The 24,486-nt window shown below is 47.9% G+C and overlaps 4 protein-coding genes and 1 long non-coding RNA gene across 7 annotated transcripts; 4 read left to right on the top strand and 1 right to left on the bottom strand.

The window, feature by feature from the left end:
• Positions 1 to 217: 217 nt before the first annotated feature.
• LOC120830955 (LHFPL tetraspan subfamily member 2a protein) lies at positions 218 to 10,425 on the bottom strand. Of its 3 annotated transcripts, none has more exons than XM_040196002.2 (3): positions 9,767 to 10,425; positions 2,589 to 3,113; positions 218 to 1,499 (listed from the first exon to the last, which is right to left on the bottom strand). In XM_040196002.2, exons 2-3 carry the CDS (start codon positions 2,971 to 2,973, stop codon positions 1,243 to 1,245), a joined length of 642 nt encoding a protein of 213 aa, XP_040051936.1. In that variant the 5' UTR covers positions 2,974 to 3,113; positions 9,767 to 10,425; the 3' UTR covers positions 218 to 1,242. The 3 variants fall into 3 exon arrangements, with proteins under 3 accessions (XP_040051936.1, XP_040051935.1, XP_040051937.1); XM_040196001.2 differs by having other exon boundaries at positions 9,872 to 10,128; XM_040196003.2 differs by lacking the exon at positions 9,767 to 10,425 and adding an exon at positions 8,901 to 9,288.
• Positions 10,426 to 13,488: 3,063 nt separating this feature from the next.
• LOC120830958 (uncharacterized) lies at positions 13,489 to 15,052 on the top strand. The gene is made up of 3 exons (XR_005713976.2): positions 13,489 to 13,659; positions 13,910 to 13,978; positions 14,368 to 15,052. It is a non-coding gene; the product is annotated as an uncharacterized LOC120830958 (long non-coding RNA).
• Positions 15,053 to 15,368: 316 nt separating this feature from the next.
• On the top strand, positions 15,369 to 17,636 carry LOC120830956 (betaine--homocysteine S-methyltransferase 1). The gene is made up of 8 exons (XM_040196004.2): positions 15,369 to 15,505; positions 15,794 to 15,926; positions 16,022 to 16,134; positions 16,227 to 16,418; positions 16,523 to 16,670; positions 16,754 to 16,936; positions 17,026 to 17,254; positions 17,334 to 17,636. The coding sequence occupies exons 1-8, from the start codon at positions 15,488 to 15,490 to the stop codon at positions 17,521 to 17,523; spliced, it is 1,206 nt and encodes a 401-aa protein (XP_040051938.1). The 5' UTR covers positions 15,369 to 15,487; the 3' UTR covers positions 17,524 to 17,636.
• Positions 17,637 to 17,800: 164 nt separating this feature from the next.
• Positions 17,801 to 20,976, top strand: LOC120830957 (betaine--homocysteine S-methyltransferase 1). Its single transcript, XM_040196006.2, has 8 exons — positions 17,801 to 17,932; positions 18,574 to 18,706; positions 18,808 to 18,920; positions 19,031 to 19,222; positions 19,303 to 19,450; positions 19,830 to 20,012; positions 20,173 to 20,401; positions 20,503 to 20,976. Exons 1-8 carry the CDS (start codon positions 17,915 to 17,917, stop codon positions 20,678 to 20,680), a joined length of 1,194 nt encoding a protein of 397 aa, XP_040051940.1. The 5' UTR covers positions 17,801 to 17,914; the 3' UTR covers positions 20,681 to 20,976.
• Positions 20,977 to 21,672: 696 nt separating this feature from the next.
• On the top strand, positions 21,673 to 24,450 carry kgd4 (alpha-ketoglutarate dehydrogenase subunit 4). The gene is made up of 6 exons (XM_040196012.2): positions 21,673 to 22,007; positions 22,198 to 22,304; positions 22,549 to 22,662; positions 23,576 to 23,639; positions 23,810 to 23,997; positions 24,321 to 24,450. The coding sequence occupies exons 3-6, from the start codon at positions 22,609 to 22,611 to the stop codon at positions 24,336 to 24,338; spliced, it is 324 nt and encodes a 107-aa protein (XP_040051946.1). The 5' UTR covers positions 21,673 to 22,007; positions 22,198 to 22,304; positions 22,549 to 22,608; the 3' UTR covers positions 24,339 to 24,450.
• The last annotated feature ends 36 nt before the right edge of the window (positions 24,451 to 24,486 follow it).

Genomic DNA, 24,486 nt, shown 5'->3' on the forward strand with positions numbered 1-24,486 from the left:
TTTTTTTACCAGTAATTTGTATCAAATTAGTGTCAAAGTACTTCAACCTTTTATTAAGAATATAAATGTATGTTACAACCTTTGGCTGGGAGGCACAAGTTACATGTCATCTCCTCTCCATCAATAGGTGTCAGTCTTTCCTTGGGATGTGTAGTTTCATCAGCAAAGACGCAGAAAAGAAGCACCTCTTCAGAGTAACACACAAATCTCAGACAGATTCACTAATGAAGGCCTGGTTTATTGGGGTACAAAGTACAGACTGTATCACGGATGCTGTAGAATCTTTCGTTAATGTAACAAAATCGGCTGACAGTCAACTTATTAATCCGAGCACAGGTCGGACCAGAAACCTTTCATCCTCTGGCTGCGCCCACTCTCACTCGCAGGAGACACAATATAGTTGAATTATTGCACATTTCATCTAGAATGAATCAAAGCGGCTTTGGTAAAACAGGAAGCCAAGTGGAATTAATTAATAGCAGGAAGCAAAAACACAATAATCTCCAAAAGTACCAAGGAAAAAAACAATGATGAGCTGTTTTGCATTCATCCAGCTAACACTCAACGGAGGCTTCTTGGATTTTTCACCTAATCCCGTCTCACCAGGAAGGTGAGCTCATAAAACACAGTGCAGCCTGCTTTAATCTCCCAGTGGGCACCACGAAGGTTGAGCTTTCCACACACTCGGCCGGCTAACAAGCTGCACGACACCTGCTGATGATCCGCCTGACAGGTGAAAACTCTTAAAGCGAACAATCCGTTACGTTGAGAGTGTAAAGTCAGCCGTGTCGTACAATCAGACCGTGAGGACATTTACAAACCTCAACAGTTAATGAAGCGGCTGCTGGGAGTTTGGCCGCGCGCATCTGGCAGCATTCAGTGGTTTTGTTGTGGTTTTGCAGGTGAAGCGTGCGAGTAAACGGCATAATGGCGTTAGACACCGCCCGTCTGGCAGCGTTCACAACCTGTCCACAGCAACGCCAACGACGCGTCCACTACCTCCCTCGACTCTTATTCTCCTCTTATTTCCTGCACAGTGGTTTGTTTACGGCGAGAATTACAACAAATATAAAAACAGTATCACGGTCAGAAACATTGGTCTACAGGCAAAGTCCATGTGGCCCGATGCTGTGATGGTTCAAAAAGGCATCCATCTTTTTTTAACACGCTGTCATGAAGAAAATCCCTCAGAAGTGTCCATACAAGAAGAAATCACACACAGGAGAAGGTTTCTAAAAAGGCTCAGAGCAGGCAGATCAGACTCTTCCCCTCTTCGATCTCCTCCTGGACCTTATCGCTGGAGGTGGCGATCTCTGCCTGCGCGGACAAAACGGCGCACAGGAAGGATCCCAGCGTTCCTCCGATGGCCGCGTAGAACGCCCAGCCGAGGGAGCACTGGGACGGCCTGAAGGGCAAAGCCTCGGGCCCGCAGTAGCCGAGCACCTTCTCTGAACCCCAACCGGCAGGGTACAGCATGAGGCCCACCATCAGCAGCAGGCCTGGAGGCAGAGAGAGAGAGAAGACGCCCAGATGAGGGGTTGAGTCACGGAGACGTGGGAGCAGAGAGAGCACAAAGCGGATCACAGCGCAGCCGGTGGAACGCGGTGACTCAGCTGCGAGAGGTGACGGGCGTTTGATTTGTGACCGCATTTGACTGCCTCTGCGGTGATGTCACACAACGAGAGCGCAAACGCACCTGTGGCGTCGATGTAGAGGCATGCAGAAGGAGCTGGCGCGGTTCGCTTGGCCTCGCCAGCCTCCAGCTAGGAAAAGGCACAATGGCGAGCAGCCGAGGCATTCCCCCAGAGGCCACGGCATGGTTATGAGACGTACAGTAATGGGCTTGTACGGGCGTGTTAACACTAAACTCCATCATTAGCGCTTGGTAGCTGTTCAGCCTCAGTCGTTTGTCATTGGTTCCCTGAGGTTGCTCGTTTTGTGGGAACATACATACATATGTCCTTCCCTTTTATCAGGGTACTTTGAATGTGTGAACATGGAAAAAGCATCAAATTAATAAAGGAGGAAATAGGGTTTTCATAGGGTTTAAGTTAACGCATGAATAACTAACAAAAAAATGTAGTTTAGCAAACTCAACTATTTTATTTTTTACTCTCAGTTTTTACTTGACATCATACTGCTATTTTGGAGAAATCATTTGCATTGTGGTGAGAGTGTGAAAAACACAATATACCAGTTATTCAGGGAAAACAATCTCCACTTGTGTTTTCACAGCCTACAAGTCTTTATTTGGACGGAGAAAGGCAATCGATGGCTAAACAAGAGGCACATCACCCGCCCATCAGCTGTCCATCCCGGGAGAGGGATCCCTCCTCTGCCGTTCTCACTGAGGTTTATTCCCTTTTTTGGGACAGAGGATGTTGCAGCTTTACAGACTTTGCAATTTAATTGAATATTAAAAGGCGTTTACATGCTGAAAAAAAAGCATTTTTCACAAACCTGTTTTCAAATCAAAATGTTTTCTGAGCCAGGAATAAAATAAATAATCTAATTGTTGTTGGTAATTACTTCAGATACCCCAAAGTATGCAAACCCTCTTAATGATATTGTGTAGATATATGTCTCACCTCCGATGGCCTGGAGCAGTCCGCAGATGTTGAATATGCTCTTCTTCATGATGCTCTGGAAGCACATGCTGAACACGGAGATACAGGCCACTCCTCCAAGCACTAATATCCCGGCCGCCAGAAACAACATGGCGGCCTGCCAGAAGCCGGTGGCCACTTCTCCAAACGTCCCGGCGTAGGGCCCGCAGCTCACCCCCACCCCCCGGGGGTCGATGCGCAGGCAGCGGCTGTACAGGCCGAGAGACGGCCGGTACTCGCCGGAGTCCGCCCGGGGGAATCCCAGCAGCCAATCAGGGCTCATGAAGGCGATGAGCTCGGCGAAGGCCACCACGATGCTGAGCAGCGTCCACAGCATGGAGCGGCACGTCACGATAACGTGGCACATGTTGCGTCAATTCACAATTCTCGAAGCTCTCGTGGAGAAACGGGGTTTGAGTTGCTTCTCTTTACAAACAGGACGGTGCAGCGGATTCCCGGTTCGGAGCTACAGTGCACCGAAGCAGCTTCCCTCGGCCATGGCACCGTCTGCAAAGACACAGACACACACACACACGAGAGGGTCAGCGACACACAGCATCTGTATACATGAGGGGTAAGAAGGAGGCAAACAGCTGGTTTCCCATCCACTGTGAATCACAGACTCCCGCTCCCATCAAACAGAGGCCAGAGGCCAGATCTTCCCACAGAGCGTTACTTCACATTCACCACCAGCCGGCTGCGTGAGCAACACTTCCAGATGTCCGATGGAGCCACAAAGATGATTCACACACACACACACACACACACACACACACAGTGTCGTCACTCCGCTCACAGATCACTGGGCCTTTGTGCGATTGATTTTATCTGCTCAATGTCAGGAGCCTCGTGTGCAGCTGTCAACACAAATCAACTCAGAGCAGCTCCCCATTAAAACCACTGCCTGACCCTGATTGCAAATAAGTTGTAACCCGTAACAGACGTGTGTGTGTGTGTGTGTGTGTGTGTGTGCGTGTGTTTGAGCGAGCGAGCTCGTGCAGGTTTCAATCAAAGCGACTGCGATCGCTGTTGCCGTGTTGTGATTGCGTTGTCGTGGCCACGCTGGCGTCGACAAAGCCAGGTCTCGTGTAAGCCCTCTGATGTCATGAGAGTCGTGATTCAGCGTTTATGATGACACACACACAGGAAAATATGCGAGAGCCGGTCTAAAAACCCAGCAGGATGGACTCGGGTCCCCTGGGGGATCTCTCTGGCCTCTCTGGTGGTCCCCCGCGCTTCCACAGTGGCGGTGAACGGGGTATAATTTGCGGTGCACGTGGCATTAAAACATTGTTAACGAAACATTGGTAATGAAGAGTCAAGTGCTTTGTTTCATTCAAACCGGATCGTATATTTTTTGTCCTGATTTTGTGTCGCTATTTCTGCATGGATCTAGCTAAAACTAGACATGGAGAAGCAGCTTCAGCTTTTCTGCTCCACATATGTGGAACAAAGTCCCAGTAAGCTGCAGCAGCTCCTTTAAATCCTTTAAGATCTTTCTGTTTGCTGCTGCCTTTAATTGACCATTTCTGCATTTTGGTGGTCTTAAAACACACTGTAAATGTTATTCTGTTTAATGTTATGTTCCTTGTTGCAATCAATGTTCTTAACAGTTTTTAAATCTTCTTGCTTTATGTTTGGATGTTTGTTAAAATGTGCTATACAAATAGAATGTCTTCTGGCGACAGGCTATTGAAATAAAATAATGGATTGAGGTTTGTAAGTTGCTGTTCAGATTTCTCCATGCTATTCTTCTCTCAAATGAGCATCAAACAAAATATGATTCCATCACTGTAATAGAACAGTTGTTTTACAATTTGGGCACTTGAGAAAGCTGAAAAGATGAACTCAGAGTGCACCGTTTCTATTGCGGTCATCGGGGATGATGAGGGGAGCACAAAAGCGTTGTTCTGCGATTCTGTAGTTGCACTTCCTCGCCAGCCTGCATTCAGAATATTAAATCACACCCCCGCACGGGCTGTATTCTCTGATACGATCGGATTCGGTTCAACAAAAACAGAAAGTATTCACAATAACAAAGTCACAGGCATGACAGCACGAGGTGAGGCATCCCACGGGCTGCAGATGCAGGCGGCGCCGCTGGGCTTTTGGGAACGCCGCGAATCGCCGACATCAACGTGGTGTATCTGCTTAAAAATGTTTTCTCCAGAAGAGGAAACGGCAAGAATGAACAGGAAGCCCACAGGAAGCATCATTGTTGTACCGAAAGCCTCCGTGGCAACAATCTGCCCGTCTGTGTTCTTTGAATCTAAACCTTCACAAAAGGGCTTCTCCGTGTGACGCCATTGTACTTTTACAGCGGCAAAGCGCCATGCATTCCCAAGCGTGTTTATGTGTTTTTGAGGATGGTTTGGGGTGTGCCCCGTTTTATTACAGTCCTCGAGGTTATTCCGGGCCTCCTCGCAGAACCACGGCTCACAGTTTCCATTCTGCAGGAGTTACAATGAGTTTCAACAGCCCGGGCTACGGTTTTGGGTTTCCCTGTTTACAGCTGATTATACAGCCCATGCAGGCCGGGCACGGCGCTGTCTGCTGAGACTGCGATGTCCCTCAAATTAGCCGCTGTGCCTCTTTAAACTACAGAGGCGGAGCATGAACCCGCCTCGCCGAGGCAGTCGGTAAGCACCTTTCACATAGACGACATCATATCTCAGTAAGGACAGCACTCGTTTTAGATGATGGTCTGCACAGCTGGTGAGCTGCAGGTATCGCCTGGTGCATGCACGCCCATGCTTGCAGCTGCCGAAAGGACACTGCATCCTGAAACACTTTCAGCTTGCTTTTCTGGCAGTTCCGCAGACTTCCCGAGAAGTCTGTGCATCTGTGCGATCAGACACTCAGTTATGTCTTGTTCGTGGCGGAGGCGCCACTGGGTGAGAGAGATCTCGGCCTCCCAGTTGCTTTTGAGAGATATGCATCTTCAAACTTTCAGATCGTTGCGCTCTCCGTAACCAGCCGCCGTAGATATGCATCAACCGTAGCAGAGACGGATCACGGGGGGGTATCCCGGCGCTTTCATGATTCCACACACTTGGCAGAGATCGACCGATGATGCAGCAGATATTCGCCACAAGATGAAGGCAGCAATGCCGTCCAACCCTTCATCCAGCAAGCAAACACAAGACGGGTCTCCTTGTGAGACACGCTTTCTCTCCTGGTATTACAACGGCTTGTTTCTAAAATACCTTTGGCCAAACAGCCCATAGGCTCCATAAAATGTCCGCTAATGAAGCACGGTTCTAGCCGAGCCCATTCAAAGCCCAGACGAAGCAGTGGATACGAGGTGTACGGGGGTCCGTCCGTTGGACGTTAGCTGAGGGAGCGTGCCGAGTAGTAAATCTGGAGTAATTGGTCTGACATATCAGCGGAGGCTCTGGTAGCATGCCATGGTGCTGAGGTAATGAGTGCTGGCCACTGAGAGGGAAAGTAAAGGAGGCCCAAAGGTGGCTGGCTGCAGCATCTAAAAGGACAGTTGACCCAGATTGTTCTATGAAAGAGGTTGGAGACATTGTGACTGAGTGTGAGAGATGATGGAAAATGCTTCATCCACCTTTAGGATAGCAAACGTTCTCAGTCGTGATCGCGACACCTGGCCCATTAAATCGCTATCATGCCGCTGTGTCACAAGTGATCAGTGATGCTCATGAATTCAGAAAATCTGCATCATGTGGTAGTTATTTGAGCTTCCCTTTCATCCGTTTAAATTCCCTGATCGCCTCCGGCAGATGTCGTGAACTCGGACCAGACGGCGTTTAGTTTGACCACATATGATTTTGCAACCTGTGTTGTGTGGACACATCAATCAAAATATGGCATAATTGTTGTCTTTTTCTGTTTTTAAAGGGTATGTTACAGTAAAGTGAAGCCACTTTCTGAAATGACAATAGAGGGGTAGCCTCTAGTTTGCCTTAAAACACTTAGTCATCATATCCACAATACTGATGATTATTCCTCTATAAACGCTTTGTATAAATGTTTGCGAAAGTCCCGATTGTCAAGCCTTCGGTAAGAAATACTTTTATTTGATCTTCTCCATATTGTCTGGCCTGAAACCAAGTAGGTGTCAGATACGGGTTTTAAATATACACTCTTTCCCTCACTGCGTGGAAGTGGCTGGGATGAATGTTTTATGTGTAAGGCAACATCATCATTTCAATAAGTACACATGAATGCATTGGATGTTATGTATTAAAACAACAGTATCCAATACCAGGTCAACTCAGCATAACACATGCACAATCCAGCTGTTTGAGTCAGTATGGGGATGGGGAAATGGGGAAAGGGGGGATTGGTGTATCTGCAGTTTAGGAAAGCATACCTAAGCTGTTAGATCGCCCACTCTGATCCGATGACCCCCCTCCTCCCAAGTGGATCTGGGCGGGGAGGACTCCACATCTCCTGAATTAGAAACCTCAAACCAAGGCAATCTGTTCCCTAAGCTGCTGCTTCTGGTCTGGTCTGGTTTGGTCATGCACCTGGACCAGCTAGGAGGAAGGACTTTAAACCAAAAACCCACTTCAGAGGCTACTTCATCAGGTTCAGGGCTACACACAGCTACTCAAGGCCAGGAGATTTTTTTTTTTAAATAGCAAGCGATAGGAAACTAGTGCGATGCCAGTGGGGCAGGACTAAACGTATCCCTCCGTCATGCAAGAATGCAGTCGAGCTCCAGGCAAAGTGACGGCGAATTAAGCAATAGCAGTAGCTTGAAAACTGAACATGCACTTTCAACGTTTTGATTTCACAATCGATCACCATTTCATCTTCAAGGACAGGCATCCTTCTCAGCCTTCATCAAGTCTCCATTCTGTTGGAGATGATGCAAGAGCAGCGGACAAGTCAGGACACCTTCCGGGATAGAGACACCAATGGCCTCCAGCCAGGAGCAGACCTGTTATCTCGTGAAACCTGAACCAAGACGACAGAACAAAGTACTTTTGTACAAAAAAGAAAACTAATCACTTTTACATGGTGGCTCCCTTTGATTTTCACACCTCAACCTGGACCCACAGGGAGGCCAACATCCACCCGCTTTACCAGGGGGTTCCAAACAGGAGAGGTGCCCACACAGAGGCTCTAAGAGGAGTTCAGCTCATTCGGTTCCCTCGATTCCTCCCAGATGTTGTGAAACAACCCGGGCCCGGTCTCCTCCAGAGCCGCTTTCTCGCTAACCATAACCACGTGAGCTTCGGCTTTGGTAGCCTCTGCGTAAAAGGGGCTAGAGGAGAAAATGCCATTGATGGCTGCTGTCGAGCAGGTTTAGTGCACCGGAGTTAGTTTAGATTTATTTCACTAACCCAGAGGTTTCAGAGAGAATAAGAAGCCCAAGAAATGTAAACAACAAGTCAATAGTGACGCACAAACACCAAAAACAAACACACCTCCGTTAACTGTGAGAAGGTGGCAGCGTGACCCAGAGGAGGGCATCAGCCGATGGCCCGTGTGCATGTGCCCGAGTAAAAAAAGGAAAGAAAGAAGGCCCACTTCATCTGGTGCCACTCAACTCAAACAAAGGCCGCAAAAAAGAAGTGTCGACATACCACGACCGCCCCCCCCCTTTCCTCCCCACTCGCTCCTCAGCTCCCAACAGACATGCCACCATTGGTCCAGAATGCACCTCCCTGGGTTCTCAAAGCACGGCCGCCGTGGCCCCCTTAACCTATTCAATCTGTGCAACGCTCCCGCCCCCCTCGCTCCCCACCACACACTCCGTAGGAGCCCAGCAAGTTTCTGACGCACAAATCCCCTGAGTGACCCTCACATTTCCCTCAGACAAAGACAAGAATGGCTCGGCCTCCGCGCTGCTCCCTCCTGACTCCTTCTGCTTCTACAAAGATGATGGATGCACACAAACCTTCTGCCCCGGTGTCTGAATGTTGAGTGCACACATTATATATTATATATAACAGTAGTGAGATTCTACCAATACCTAGACTTGCTTGTGGTATAGGTTGTTCAATACAAACGGACATTTCGTGAACACCACAAATTGCAAACGTAGTTACTTTACAAATAACTGTAGGATCCCCGGAGGTCGTTTGGAGATAACAAGATGATTTGTGCACTATGGGGAACTAAATGAGGAGCTGTGGTCCTCCAAGAAGGTAGAAAATCAATCCATTGCACTGAGAAACTATGATAAACAACAACGTAGCAACCTGGTAATGGCTATTTGTATGGTTAGTTAGTCTTATCCGCCGCTAAATATACTCATAAATCACTGACCACCTTCCTCGTCTTCAGACTGAAATCAATCTCGGAAGAGTTACTTACACATTTCTCTCCCATCTGGCGTGAACCAGATTCCATTCAATACACGGCCACAATACTTATACTGTTTTTGCGTTTCCTAGAAATCATGACTTTAAAAAAATCTCCCTCAGCGATCACCGTCCCATCGCTGCATCCAGATCCACTGACACGAAGCAGGTTGGCACTCGTCGCCAAGGCGGTTGTCAAAACTCAATCTAGGAAAAGTAGGCAGGTCAGGACAATCCAGGAAAAAGCCAACTGCAGCATGAAAGCAGCACTCAATAACTCCTACAGTGACGTGTTAAGACATTGAAACTAATTCGGACTCGTAGGAGTGGGAAGGCTTCTGAGCGGAGAAATCCCTCCACTCATCATGTCACTACAGTTTGTCCTTGAACTCAGCAAGAATAAACACGCAGCGCTTTCCCTGCTTTTGTTTAGTTTGTGATGTGGAGCCACTTCCCCTCTCAGCACCACGCCTGTCGGGGGCCAGAGAGCTCCATGGGGGGGCTCTCACACGGGCGGACCACCTGCTGGGCACCTCAAGGACACGGGGCTGCTGCCTGCATGGACACGCGTGTGAAAGACACGACGGGAAATAAAAATACTGCTGCGAATAAGCAGTGGGGCTTCTCGTGGAGATCTCTCCAACAAGGCGCTGTGCTCGGGTTCCAGCTGCTGCCAGATGTTGGGGTGACCACGGGGCTGCAACTTTAGATCCCTCACTTTGTCCCAGTCCACATCCCTCCCAAAGCAACACACGCACACACACACACACACACACACACACACACACACACACACACACACCCTTAACCACTCGGGCTGTCTTCAACCAAACGTCCTTAGTAACAGCTGTCATCAAACACCAAAACAAAGTCTCCTACATTGATGACGCGTTTCGGCGCCATGGAGTCCGCCGGCCGAGGAGGAGACGCGTGAAGTCAATCGGCTGACGATACGTTTCCCGGTTCGCAGTGCGTCCTACTTACAGGAAGTCCTCGTGCGCAGGATCCTGCAGGAGAACAGGGGGATGAAGAAGAGGAAGAAGACGTCCTTTGTCTGGAGAAGAGAAGTCCCCCCCCCGCCGCCGCCTGGTCCTCATTCACTCCCGGCTCCTTTCTTCAGGACGCTCTTACTGTGTTTCCTTCAGCCCTCGCGCAGAGCCGTCCCCCGTCGGCTCCTCTCCTCCTCCCTTCTCTCCTCCCTTTCCCTTCTCCCTTCCCCCCTCCGCGCTCCTCTCAGGAAGGAGGAGGAGAAGAAAAGTGGCCGATATGACGACACGTCGGATTTATTCACCTTTAGCAGCTTTTTCTGTGTAGTTGTAACTTCTCCAAAGTTTCTACCAACAGTTTTTTGTACCAAATACTCTGGTCTTTAAAAGTAATTATGTGTAACGTGGAATTATAAAAACGTGATTTTAAACAGTTCACATTTAGTATTTATACAAATAAAAGTATTTTTACCGTGCATCATATTGTACCTTTTACATTTTTCTACTATACATTGAGTAAGTATTTCCTTGCTTTAGATACGGTGGAATATTAGAGCCTCCATTGCTTGTTTTTATCAGTAAAGGAATAGTTCATTTGGGAAAATACATAGTTCTTCTTTCTTGCCGAACGTTAAAAAACTCAAAACAAGTGTCTTTTTACACGGTTTGTGCGACAAACCATAACAGGTTGATGAGCTTCAGAGGTGCTTGTGGTTTCTAGTCTTCATGTCTATATAAGCTAACCAGCTGATCTTCACATTTTCTACACACAGTGGCCTGCTGATCATCTTATCTCAATTTTTTTTTATTACAAAGATGCATATTTATCACTACACGAAACAAAATGATATATCTAAGTAATTTTGACTCTTGTTTTCCCAAGCAGCACTAATAAGAGAGGCTCCCTCCCCCCGGCTGTCTGTCCTTCCCCTGCACGCTGTGTCTCCTCCTGTCGAGGGGAAGCTGTGTCCTTTGCTCTCTTCTCACTCAGGGAGCTGAGCCGGAGACATGAAGCACTCTTATCACATTATGGCGTGTGGACCGGAGACAGCTCAGGAACCGACTGTCACACTGGGACCATATGACGGTGCCCCAACTGCATTTGAAAGATTGTGTGCAGTTTGTGCACAATGTCAAATGGTGGCTGGGATGAATTGCTGGTCCACGCAGACTCGAGCAGTTCTGTTAAGAGTCACTTGAGTAACCAAGGAATAATTTACAGACAGGTCTGGAAGAGCATGCTTGTTACACTATATTTTGAGTGGCCTAAAAAAAAAAAAAAGTTAAATCCCACGGCGACTCTTCCCAGCCGGCTATCACCAGCTCCCGTTCCCTCTGTGGGATGCTGCAATGGGAGATTGTTAAGAGGAGCTATTCACCCCCCCCCCCCCCCCCCCCCCTCCGACATTCCTCACGGCCTCGAGCTTCATACCCTGCAGTTTCGCCTCCTCGCTCACACGCTGCCTTGCTGCTTCACGGCGGCAGAGCCCCCGGCGTGCTGCCGGTCCTGATCTGTCTCTGTGTGTCACCCTGGTGAGAACACTGTGGGAGGAGAGTCTGTAAATAGTATTACGAGCGAGGAAGATGTGAAGAGCAACAGTACGGGGAAATGCAGAGAAGAGATGGGTTCGGGTTGGATGGTTAGTAGCTGTGCCAAGGAAGTAACGCTCCATTTGCAGAAATGATCCCATTCTGTACATGTCGGAATTGTATGTGTGTGAAAATAACAGATGGTATAATTGTTCTGACCGCAGAGGGTCTTTAAATATCTATCAGTGTGGATTCTAAAACGATACTAACAGATACTTCCGTCTTTGCGTGAAGGGCGTTGTATTTGGATTGTATAAGTGAACGATTTAGTTGATATGTTGCAATTTTGGAATATAATAATAGTAATAGCAGTACATTGAAGTTGTCATGTAATTTTATATCAATATGAATTGAAAGAATAGGCTTGAAGTTTTCACAAGATGAGTCAGAAGCATTTTGTCCTCGTATGTCCCACATACAAAGGATTGTATAAATCCGTAGTTTACTTTCATTTTCAAATAGTTTGAGCTCTTGTTGTCTCACCCATGTGTTGCCAGTTGATGAACAAAGAATCTGCTAATTATGGGTTAAAATGTCTCAGTCCAGTGAGGTAAACGTAAACATACAGTGGGCAGCAATGTGGTCACAAACCTGGCAATTAGAACAGAAAGAAAAAATAAGAGAATCCATCATTTCTGTTTGGGGTTTTGGGGGGCGATTCCCCGGCAGAATGCGGTTTGATGGTGTAAATTGACACGCAGGAGACAAAAAATAAAGTTTGACGTAAATGCGACGTAGAGACATGAAAAATAAGCAAAGCAGAGCATCACAACGGAGTTGGGCCTCTCATCATCAAACAGACTCCTGTAGCAAGGCAAGCATGTCCGTGTTTAGAAATATAGAGTTTATAAGACACACAATGCTGCTGTGATGTCTCTGCTGTGACACATTTTTCCCATCATGGACAAACAAAGTTGAGCAAAACTTTATCTGGTAAACAAAAACAGCAAGCGACTCAATCTGTGTCTGAGTCATAAATACCTCGACTACATATCATCTTATATGGTGATGTTATAAAGTGCTGTGGCGTACTTTGGCTCGCCACATGTTGTACAAATATTTTGAATCTTTGCTTATCCAAATTGAATTTATCTGACAAACCCTTCTAATCTCAACAGATGAATCAAGCCGCAGACACGTGAGCAGGATGTGAGCAGCATCTCCCGAGCCGTTCCGAGTAAAATCCTTCCAAACATTCGAACCTAACTGGCTTCAGCAGCGATACGACGCTGTTTCTTTCTCGCCAAAATAAACACAACCGGTTAGATGCAGGTGACTTTGTGAAATGTGTTTGGACAACACGACCGTGGTTGCTAACAAACAAAGGAGCAGCAGCGCACATCTAACTGATGTTTGAGCAGGCTGATTGCTCAAGAATGCTTTCCGTAAGCCGAAAGGCCGTGATTTAATGAAATAGAGCAAATCAATGATCCGCAAACATGAAAACCCTGGATTTTGTTTCCACTCATCCAGTTGATGATATATGATCCCTTTTGTATATATTCAGGAGCATTAGATTCAAAGGAGCAGTTAAAAGAATCGTCACTGTAAACCATCCACAGAGTCCTCTCACCAAGCGGCAACGGACAGAAGAAGGTTATGAAAATCCACCCTGCCGCTTTTGATAGTGACTTACAGGCCGGTTGGACCAAAGCATCCCTTTCCTTACTGTGTGTGTCCCAAACTGTATGTGAAGCAATTGGTGTAGCTGTGGAAACAAGTCAATTTAAGTGATCTGATGTGCTGAAAATCTGTTAAAAATACAAAAGGTGTAGGTGTGATAAATTAAACGACAAGGAGACAATACGCGGACACATTGTTGCAATGTTGTATCAACTGTTTCAAGTGTGCTAAGTCAACTAAGACCAAACCCTGACTAAAGAAAGTGCACTAGTGGGCCCTCTTGTGTCTCAAAGTAGTATCATTTCTAATGCGGCAGTACATTAAAAACCCTTTGAAACCTAATATGACGTTATGATTGATGCAGTGCAGACCAGGTTTCCAAAGACTCGCACTACTTTATCCAGCCACAGATTGCTCTCTGTCTCTCTCTCTGCCTCCTCCTCAGCGTCTCGCTCTTTCTGTGGCCCACAAATCTGCAAAGAATGGAGGGTTTCAGCAGAATGTCCTCCTCAGCTCAGGCTGGGATTGGACCAGGCTAAGGGCTGGAGGTAACCCGGAGGCTGCAGAGACGAGGTAGGGCAGCGATGGCTTCGCATGTTACGATGTGTACGAGGTGCGTTTTAGTGCACATTTAGTTGCAGACTGATGACATCGGGCACACAACACATAAACACACGTTGGGGTGGTCCAACAACTTCTCTCTGTCCTACTTGTGTTTGCGCCTGACCAAAAGAGCAAGACTTTATCAGTTGGTTAGGAGTTAATAGTTAACCTGGACTTATCCGCCCGAGATCATTCACACAACAAATGTGTGTCCCCGCAGAAGGAGCCGGGCTTGCGCACTTCTGCAGAGCAGTCGCCCCCCTCCGACCCCCTCCGAGCCACCCTGCAGGTTGGTCGTCGGCCCCTTCTCCCTTCACCCTCTGCTTCGGCCTTTAGTCACACAACCTTACGTAGGGCCCCAGGGTCAGTCGCAGCCTGCGAGAACTAGTTGTGCCTGCAAAAGGATAGAAGTACAGCTGCTGATACTAGAATTGGAATAGCTGGAATAACTCTGAAGTAATGGGATATGGTAGATAAAGTATATAGATTTCACACAACTGGATTTATAGTTCAACCTCACAAGCAGGGAGAGGGAAACAAATAAAAAAGATCTAAATCCAAAAGAAGATTAATTACTGGCAGAAAGAAGTCCCTAAATATAAGTTGTATACATATACTTACTTTGTTTGTTTCTGATCATGGAGATCATAACTATAAATATCTTTATTTTCCTTCCAGGCACACTGATGCAGGAAACCGTTTTTAGGGTGTGATACTTTTTAAGGACAGTTCCCCTGAATCAGCAGAAGGTAACGTGATGTCTGCGACTCCAAAACATGCTGACGAAACCCTGTAGTGAACTATAGATTGGAGGCGTTTTCTGAACTTTGTCCCGTGTTGATAAACACCTGAGGGAGGCCTATCTCTGACCAGTCCTCCTGAAACTGGCTAGACCCAGAGCAGACAGGCCTACAAAACAAATAAGGCCATCGATGTGGGCAGAGTAGGAGATGTTACTGGTTAAACTGGAAATCTCGACACGCAGCAGTGTTTTTCTGGACTGGTTTCTGGTTCAGAGACGTTGGACTAAATTATTTAAACCAATCAAGAGAAACAACCAGATTCAGACTTGTTTCATTGCCCGGTCTAAAAGAGGCAATTGAAGAAATATGAAAATGTCGATCCTGATGTCCTTTGGCAAGAAAGTGTTTTTTCAACCAAAAGTACAAAGCCCAAAAACCTTGAATTTACTACAGTGCATGACAGTGCAAGAGATTACTTCAGTAACAGTTCTGCTGCAGCTCCCTTGTAAAATATTAGGATTCAGAAACCTTCCTTAACAGACTTGCAGGTCCTGGGCAGAGGAGCCTGATGCGAGGTCATCTCTTCAGGCTGTACAGACGGTTCAAACTGTGAGGACACCGTAAGTTTTATTGCACCAGACCTTTTCGGGGTCAAACAGAGGAGGCGAACATCTGGAGGATTTGGTTTGATGAAACCAGGCTGGTTAACCAATAAAAATGAATTCAAATTGTACCAAAGGAAAAGGATAAGCACAAATGGTTGATTAGTTGTTTAACAGGAGACCTTATTTTAATCATTGTGTCCCTGTCTTACCTGTATTGACTGCTGGCGGTATGTTCTTCATTGATCTATGAGCCAGACTTTTGGACATTTCACAATGTCCAAACAGAGATTTAGCAATTACACATGAATTTTTGGCAACAAAATCAAATCCTCCCATATCCATGCAGCTGGTATAAAGCTAGCGAGGGCCAACTCTCTGCACTCTTCGGGTCAAAAAAGGGGTTCGCTGTTACCAAGTGCTTAGTGCTTCAACTGAAACCGGGAAGAAAAGATGGCACCAGTCAAGAAGGTACATAAAATTATATGCGGACGGCATTTAAACTACTTCCATCTTATTCTGAAGAGACTTTGTTGAAGCCAAACTGTGCCATGTATTTGCTGTGGGTTGTAGTTGCCCTGTTGGTTGACGGGTCGTGCTGTTCTGATGAAAATGTTCTCAGTGCAGGTTCTAGGCAGGAGGATTTCAGGTTGTTTGTAGAACGGTCCCGTATGGTAGCCTGCAAAATATCGAGGGTTTATAAGCCATTCAGCATGGAGCTCAACTACAGGGTTGCCTTGCATCCCTCTGCTCCCACAGGGTATCATTGAGCGCCTGAATTCTGGGGAGGTGGTGATCGGTGATGGGGGTTTCGTCTTCGCTCTGGAGAAGAGAGGCTACGTGAAGGCCGGGCCGTGGACCCCAGAGGCTACCGTCACACACCCCGAGGCCGGTAAGGCAGAAGCCAACACCCACATGCTGTGTCCAAACCCACACGGGGGGAAGGTACACAGAGCTGAAAGCTTTAAACATGTGCGTTTCCATTAGTGCGGCAGCTGCACAGGGAGTTCCTGAGGTCAGGATCCAATGTCATGCAGACCTTCACCTTCTACGCCAGCGACGACAAACTGGAGAACAGGGGGCAGAACTTGAGAATCACTGTGAGTACCCAACTACAGCAGCCTACGTTTACTGCAAACAATACTCTACCCCGTGCTGATGCCCTTGTCCATCAACCGTGATGTTCTCTCAGGGGGCACAGATCAACGAGGCAGCCTGTGACCTGGCGAGGGAAGTAGCCAGTGAAGGAGACGCGATGGTGGCGGGTGGCGTGTGTCAGACTCCGTCCTACCTGAGCTGCAAGAGTGAGACAGATGTGAAGGCCATCTTCAAGAAACAGCTGGACGTGTTCATGAAGAAGAACGTGGACTTCCTGATAGCCGAGGTGGATCAGCACGCGGTTCCCGGGTCTTGTGACTTTAACTGTGAAATAGGATCGGTGGAGCGACCGAACGCTCGGTGGTGACTGTGTGGTTTCTCTCGCCGCAGTACTTCGAGCATGTGGAGGAGGCCGTGTGGGCCGTAGAGGTGCTGAAGACCAGCGGGAAGCCCGTGGCCGCCTCCATGTGCATCGGACCGGAGGGGGACATGCACGGCGTCTCGCCCGGCGACTGTGCTGTCAGGCTGGTGAAGGCCGGTACGACAATACCCGCATGTTTTCTTTACTGCAGAGTCAGCTGTGTAATGTGATAACGGCAATAACCGTTTCCATTTCTCCAGGTGCCCAGATTGTGGGAGTCAACTGCCACTTTGACCCCATGACCTGTGTGAAAGCCGTGAAGATGATGAAGGAGGGGGTGGAGAAGGCCAGGCTGAAGGCCCACTACATGGTGCAGCCCCTGGCATACCACACCCCCGACTGCAACTGTCAGGGATTCATCGACCTGCCAGAATTCCCTTTCGGTATTATGTTTTGCTTGATATAAATAAAAAAAAAAAGAAATCAAGTAGTCTGTAGTTTCTCACAGTTGTCTCCTTTTTACCTTCCTCAGCCCTTGAGCCCAGAATCTTGACCCGCTGGGACATGCACGAGTACGCCAGAGAGTCCTACAAGGCTGGCATCCGCTTCATCGGCGGCTGCTGCGGATTCGAGCCGTACCACATCAGGGCCATAGCAGAGGAGCTGGCCCCCGAGAGAGGGATCGTGGCCCCTGCCTCAGAGAAACATGGAATGTGGGGTGCCGGTCTGGAGATGCACACCAAACCCTGGGTCCGAGCCAGGTAAACCAGATCAAGTATTAAAACACAATCCTGAAAACACACGCGGGCTTCTTTAACCTGTGTCTCTGCCCCCGTTTAGGGCCCGCCGGGACTACTGGGAGAATATAGCTCCTGCATCCGGGCGGCCCAAGTGCCCATCCATGTCCACGCCGGAGGGCTGGGGCGTGACCAAGGGCCACGCTGACCTGCTGCAGCACAAAGAGGCCACCAGCAGTCAGGAAATGAAGCACGTGCTGGAGATGCAGAAGAAGTCCAAGTCCTCCACATGAGGACGGGAGGCAGAAGTCTTTTCCCGAGTTCAGTCCAAACACGAAAAAGCACTTGTAACAGCGATACTGTTTTACTCTGTAAACCCCACACAATAAACCTGAATTTGTCACTTTATTGTTGTCGGTGTGGAATGAGTGCTGTTGGGCTGCCACGACAGAATACAACTATGATTATCACACATTTCACTCACAGTACTCTCGTTCTGTCAAAGTGAGGAGGGGAACGTGTAAACATTGCGGTTGTGTAATTTTGTCTGCTGCCAATCAGAGCGGCTCTTGTTTGGAGCCCTCCCCTGTTTCAGATGGATAAATAGGGGGCTCCTGCTCCACTCTAATGTCGCTTCAGCCTCTCACAGTCTGAGTAGTCAGGAGTCCACACGACTGCAGGATCATGGCACCATCAAAGAAGGTATGTGTGAACCTTCTAGTCTAGTTTATGTGTTCACGATGTCTGTAAGAAGTTAAACTTAGAAAACTTCCACATGAAAGGTTTAACTCTGCAGATTATGACATAATGAACATAGTCATCTCATTAAGAGTTCATTTGAAGAATTTATTCTTACAGTGAGCTGAGGGTTTTCTCTCAATGGAAATTGTAGAAATTCGAGTGGGTTCGAAGAATCTGTCATGTTCTATGACAGGATCTGGGGAAAGAGAAATCTGACTCTCTGGTGTGATTTGAACCTACGTGGTTGTGGTGAGTTTAGTTTAGTTTTCATGTGGATTCAAGTACATTTTACTGACCTGGTCTGAAGTGTAATAATTCAAAGTGAAGTGAGGTGAAACTTTTAATGTATAATAAAGCCCAACGTGCGGGAATCCAAAGGTTCAGGTCTATCAGTGAACGGGAGCCGTGCAGCTGCTCTCTGGCAGCGCATGTGCTGCTTTCCTCATGCCTCTGCGTCACAGAAGGGAGACGGGGGCAATTTGGAGTTTCTCTCACTTAACTAAACCGAGTCCGGTTAGATAGAGACGTTTTGTCAGCATCTGTCAGGTAAACCTCCTTGATCAACCTCCATCCCTCTGACTCGCGCTGATCCGTCACCGTAGGGGATCTTGGAGCGCCTCGACGCTGGAGAGGTGGTAATCGGCGATGGAGGCTTCGTGTTCGCCCTGGAGAAGAGGGGCTACGTGAAGGCCGGTCCTTGGACGCCGGAAGCCGCCGCAGAGCACCCAGAAGCAGGTGAGAACGAGCTGCGTTACCGACTTAGACACGCTCATTCTGTTCAGATGTGATGTGCTTTTGCCTCATCGTGCTTATCGAGCACTTTTTAATGATTTCAGTGCGACAGCTGCACAGGGAGTTCCTGAGGGCCGGGGCCAACGTCATGCAGACCTTCACCTTCTACGCCAGCGACGACAAACTGGAGAACAGGGGCAACAAGCTCACCTTCACCGTAAGTCCAATTGGACGTCGCACCGCTAAGTTGTAGTAAGCAGAACGTCCTGCAGGTGTCAGGTCTTCTGTGCTCTGTTTTCCCCCACAATTTGTCTGCCGCCCCCACAGGGAGCTCAGATCAACGAGGCCGCCTGCGATTTGGCCCGGGAGGTCGCCAACGAGGGCGACGCTCTCGTTGCCGGAGGAGTGTGTCAGACTCCGTCCTACCTGAGCTGCAAGAGTGAGACGGAGGTGAAGGCCATCTTGAAGAAACAGCTGGACGTGTTCACGAAGAAGAACGTGGACTTCCTGATTGCAGAGGTACGGATGACTTTCCTCCGTAAATAAATTCGACCCTCATTTGAAGCCCTTTCTGAGTAGGACGTGTCTCTGTCCCTCAGTACTTTGAGCATGTCGAGGAGGCCGTGTGGGCCGTGGAGGTGCTGAAGGAGACCGGGAAGCCGGTGGCTGCTTCCATGTGCATCGGACCGGAGGGGGACATGCACGGCGTCTCGCCTGCAGAGTGTGCCGTCAGGCTGGTCAAAGCCGGTGGGTACCGTGTCCTTTGACGCACCCCGTGAGCACAGCCTGTTGTTAGATTCCAAGAGTAAATGCAACTTTAGAGTGGTTCACATGAACTCATCTTGACCTCTCTGTGGTGTAGGTGGCAGGGGCAAGATTTCTACGCGGTAGAAGCGGCATGAAACATCTGTTCTTGGTCTACCGGTTATAGGAATAAATAACTGGGACCAGCCCGCGTTCCAGAACTGTTAATTTGATTTTATCGTCCAACCACTTCCACCGAAATGTCAGCCAACGTCTCTTAGGTTCCATAGAACCGTGTTGGTTCTGTCTCACAGCGTACCACGTTTTTTGTCTTCCTCTGCTCATTAGTCACGGCTAACGCCGATGCATGTTCCACTTGTAGGTGCCCAGATTGTCGGCGTCAACTGCCACTTTGACCCCATGACCTGTGTGAAAGCTGTCAAGATGATGAAGGAGGGGGTGGAGAAGGCCGGGCTGAAGGCCCACTACATGGTGCAGCCCCTTGCATACCACACCCCCGACTGCAACTGTCAGGGTTTCATCGACCTGCCAGAATTCCCCTTTGGTAATGAAACACCGCTCGACACTTTCATTTAAACATATAACGTTACACCTTAAAAATAAGCCGTTTCTCCATGTGCCCGTGCAAACAACCCCTTCTGGCTGCAAAGTCGCCAAAAACAAACCGAGGTTATGGGGTGTAATGTGTATGAATCTCCCGTCAGGTCTGGAGCCCAGGATCCTGTCGCGCTGGGACATGCACAAGTACGCCAGAGAGGCCTTTAACGCTGGCATCCACTTCATCGGCGGCTGCTGCGGGTTCGAGCCGTACCACATCAGGGCGGTTGCAGAGGAGCTGGCCGTGGAGAGGGGCGTCCTCCCTGCTGCGTCAGAGAAACACGGCAACTGGGGTGCTGGTCTGGAGATGCACACCAAGCCCTGGGTCAGAGCCAGGTCAGAAGAGAGACTTTGATTACAGAGTACCATAACTGTGCACCCTGAAATGTAAAATAGACCAGTAGGTACTAACTGCTGGGGCCCTTTGTCTCTTCCAGAGCCCGCCGTGACTACTGGGAGAACCTGAAGCCAGCCTCTGGTCGCCCCCTGTGTCCCTCTATGTCCGCCCCCGACAGCTGGGGTGTCACCAAGGGCCACAAAGATCTCGTGCAGCAGAAGGAGGCCACATCTCAGGACCAACTCAAGCAGCTGTTCGACAGGTCAAAGAGCCACTGAGTCTCCGCCGCGCAGCTGGCAAGAAGGCCTGAGTCAAACAGCAGCTGCCGACGCTACTCATGTAGCAGAATGCACTATAGGTGTCAGATGGGCTGTACCCGATAAACGCAACGTCAGGGGGCGACTCTTCACTTGAGACTGCGGCTCTACCGTGCAAGTTTTTTGTTAAAAAAGTACGCGCAGTATCAAGTAAAGAATCGGCCCATGTTTAGATTGGAACCTTTTTTGTTTTCCATGACTCTGGACCAGTTTCTTTAATAAATGGAGGTTTAATAAAATTTGAATTGTCCACCCGACTGTTGAGATGTAGCTTCTTGCTGTGAATGGGAGATTGTTAATTAAGTGCATCATCTTTAAATATGGGATGATCATGACACCGTGCAAATACATATTTGTATTATTATGCAGGGATAAATAGACTTCACGGTGTCAAAATGGAGCAAAGATTCAATGCAGTGCAGTTGAATGTGATAATTGGGCCAATAATAGTCAGGCAACATTATCATAAATAATAAAAATGGCACCAGAGATCCCCAAATCTCACACTGTGGTCGAAGGGTTGGGATGAGCTTTATTGTTTACGAATGGGACATTTCACCAAACATTAAACTGCTTTGGGAATCCTGCAATGAATGAGCAATCCAGTAGATGGCGGTGTTGTGATATCATGGCCCACATTGACCACAAATACAAAGAGCCGGATGGGAGAGATGCTCCACCAGCCAGCTGCAGTGGCAACGAGTTGTGTCCCTTTCTTGTTAAAGATCTTCTCTTATTTTTATATTTTATTACGTCAAAGGTTTTGTGAGTTGTGGGTGCAAAAGGCAAACGTATGAGACGTCAACAACGGGATTACCTACTCAAAGGTTTCAACCTTTGTATCACATTATTAAAGATAGATGTATTAACCAAAAAACGTAATTTCGTCCTCCTCGTTCAGAAATCCTTCAGGAATAAACAAGACAGGGAAAACTCAAATGAAAACTTTAGATGCAGCATTCTGATTCATAATTTGATTTGGTCTGTTTTAACTCTGCTTGACATTATAGAAGGGTAAGAAACGCTGTATTTGATTATATTTTCTATCATTTGCATCGTGATTAGAGTTCGGGACGATTTTAAGCTTATAAACTGTATATATTCTATTAAAAATACTTTCTACGTATTTGAATTGCGGCGCGAGAGAGTCGTGCTTATATTTGTATTTTCTGCTGGTGACACATCTCCCCTTTTAAACGATCTCTGCTGCTTTACTCGTCGTTGATTGGACGAGATGTACTTGACCTTATTCTCATCCAGAGACGGAGTGGACACACAGACAGGCCAGGTATTTGTCTTTGCTGTAGCACAGTAGTCTTGTATTGGCATTTTTTGTAATAACACAGACACTATCATTGCCTTTTAGTAGCTTAATAAAGAATAAAAGGCTTTGAGACCGTATTCGGCCTCGGCTGCTTGTGCTTTACAGTGGATTAAAGCATTTTATTGGTCTATTTTTGTATGCCCTCTTTTCACAGGAGGCTAACTCGCAAGCCGGACTGATAAGACTGCAGAATGACCTGAGGATTTGACCTCGCAGGACAAACGCTGGGTCAACCGGTCTGACGGCCGTTTCCACGGAGAGGTAAAGAGGAGGCTTTGTGTAAGGTGCCTATAGAAGTAAAGACTCAAAACGGCCATGTTATTGAAATTATAGCCTTAGGAGATGCATTTCACTGCTGTGTCGCTCAAAGGCCATTGATGCTAATCATGTAGCTGTAAGAGAGGCATCATATCTCGATCCCCCCGCACCATTCCCCGTTAACCGCAGCCCTGCCGGTTACGCTATACACTAGTAACCGTTAACGTCAACCCGTTTACGTTAACAGCACAGCGCCATCTTGTGGCGAGGAGCCTCTTCAACCCGGAAGTGAACCCGCGGGGTCGTCATGGGGGGCAAAGTCAGCTCCAAGATGGCAGCACCCGCAGCCCGAATCGTCCAGGTAACAGAGACCCCAGCTAGCGCGGACCGCGGTGCGCGGAGGTCCGACTCGCGCCATTAGCGGGGGGGGACGATCCTCCGTCGTCCCTCTCGGCGTGAAACAATGTTTTAGAAACGCCTGGAACGGATGCCGCTGTACCCTTGTTGGTGTCCTTGTTTTCAGCCGGGTTCAGACAGCAGCTGGAAAAGTCGTTTACGGCCTGAATCCTGACGTTTGGACGCCAACTTTTGGGCCGAGTCGCTGTTCGCTCGTTCTGTCGTCGCTGTTAGCGCGCAGCGTGATTGGCGTTAGCTTAGCATAAGGTAGCGTGTGTACAGGGATGAAGGGAGATGAGTATGAGGGCACTTGTTGTCGGTTCACTTTGAACGTCGCTCGGTGTGAAAATGGACACAAACAGACTGTGTCCTAACCGGGTAATAAAACATCTGTATCCCAGTAAATTTAGAAACAATGTCCAGCGTTATGAGGACTGCATCTAATCGCCTGTTTTGGTTTGTTGGTGTTGTTAAATCTGAAATAGTGGGTTCAAAGGGCGCCTCACATTGGCATAGAACATAAACCCCAAATGCATCAATAGCAATGCAAACTGGATACTGTCATTCTGCAATAATTAAAAAAGGAGTTCTTGCACTTAGAAGCTGGTAGCACCTTTTTGAGTTGTTCACCTCAGTCTGGTGGTCGCTGATTGTTAATAGTGAGACACAAGTAACCGTCACAGTCATCACACAATTCCAAACATGTGATCTGTGCGCTTTATCTGCCAGTGGAAAACTCCCATGCACCAATCTTTACAAACATGTTAAAGGGTTAAATGTATAGGTTTTTAGATGAACAATGCTCCCCATTACCAAGGTAATCCTTCTCTCTGTACTTTATGTTGAAGGTTAAAACAAAGTTGTTGTTTTTTTCACAGGCTGTTCGGCCTCGCGCTCCTCTGATCAAGTTCCCCAAACGACAAGACATCCAACGGCCCAACGGTGAGCACGGCGGCTTTGAATGAGGGCCCGACAGCTCCTGGTGATCTAGCTGATACTGTAACCTTCAGTAGCTCAGTAGTTTTAATAAACATTACGCGAGGATTAAATCGGTTTGAATCTTTGCCTTTGAGTGAAATGTGCTGACTGACTTTTCTTCTACCCATTTCCAGCCGGAGAGGCTTTGAAAGCATTTGCAGTTAACGTCGCACCGCACAGCACGCCGCCGCCTCCGTCATCGCGACCTCCTGTACCTTTGACCCCAGTTTCTGGCACCCCAGATTCGCTGGCCTCTATTCAGCTACTACCTGCGAGGTACCGCAGGAGACCAATGGCAGCCGAGGAGATGGAGTACATCCAGGTGAGGGGGGAGAGGGGGGGGGGGTTGTGTCTTTGATCCACAGGTATGTTTCAAACACAACCCTAGTGCCCTAGATTAAGATTAACCTCCGTAACCGTTGGACTTAAACACCTATAGATTTTGCCCGTGGTCTGCATTGACGCTGGGGATTGTGCTTAAAAACCTAAATGAAATGCAACCATTTTAAGACATCTTATCATCATTTCACAAGTTTCAGAAAGATGAGAATTTCCACCTCAAAGTTGTATCTACAGTGTCAATATTGAGGAGCTCTTATGTCATGTTTGTTAGTTTTTTCAGATCTGTGTTTTGTTTCTTCACAGCGCGGCGGACCAGAATGACCCACGCGACTCCATCACTGCAACCAAAGTCCTTTTACTGCGTGTCTTCAACTCTATGCGGCTGCTCAACCTGTTGCCACATGATGTAGAATAAAGTATTGCTTAAAGCCGCTTAAGATGTACATATTTGTTTCTAAATCCTAGTTGT

The sequence above is a fragment of the Gasterosteus aculeatus genome, chromosome 13, assembly GCF_964276395.1.
Source record: "Gasterosteus aculeatus chromosome 13, fGasAcu3.hap1.1, whole genome shotgun sequence".
NCBI classification, from domain to species: Eukaryota; Metazoa; Chordata; class Actinopteri; order Perciformes; family Gasterosteidae; genus Gasterosteus; species Gasterosteus aculeatus.

Excerpts from the sequence above, each read along its gene's own strand:
- LOC120830955 (XM_040196002.2), bottom strand. The coding sequence starts at position 2,973 with ATGTGCCACGTTATCGTGACGTGCCGCTCCATGCTGTGGACGCTGCTC. Across the intron at positions 1,500-2,588 it reads ACTGCTCCAGGCCATCGGAG|GCCTGCTGCTGATGGTGGGC; the intron begins GTGAGACATATA and ends CTCTGCCTCCAG.
- LOC120830956 (XM_040196004.2), top strand. Across the intron at positions 15,927-16,021 it reads CGTCACACACCCCGAGGCCG|TGCGGCAGCTGCACAGGGAG; the intron begins GTAAGGCAGAAG and ends CGTTTCCATTAG. Across the intron at positions 16,937-17,025 it reads CCTGCCAGAATTCCCTTTCG|CCCTTGAGCCCAGAATCTTG; the intron begins GTATTATGTTTT and ends TACCTTCCTCAG.
- LOC120830957 (XM_040196006.2), top strand. Across the intron at positions 18,707-18,807 it reads CGCAGAGCACCCAGAAGCAG|TGCGACAGCTGCACAGGGAG; the intron begins GTGAGAACGAGC and ends TAATGATTTCAG. Across the intron at positions 19,223-19,302 it reads TGGACTTCCTGATTGCAGAG|TACTTTGAGCATGTCGAGGA; the intron begins GTACGGATGACT and ends TCTGTCCCTCAG.
- kgd4 (XM_040196012.2), top strand. The coding sequence starts at position 22,609 with ATGGGGGGCAAAGTCAGCTCCAAGATGGCAGCACCCGCAGCCCGAATC. Across the intron at positions 22,663-23,575 it reads CCGCAGCCCGAATCGTCCAG|GCTGTTCGGCCTCGCGCTCC; the intron begins GTAACAGAGACC and ends TTTTTTTCACAG. Across the intron at positions 23,640-23,809 it reads AGACATCCAACGGCCCAACG|CCGGAGAGGCTTTGAAAGCA; the intron begins GTGAGCACGGCG and ends ACCCATTTCCAG.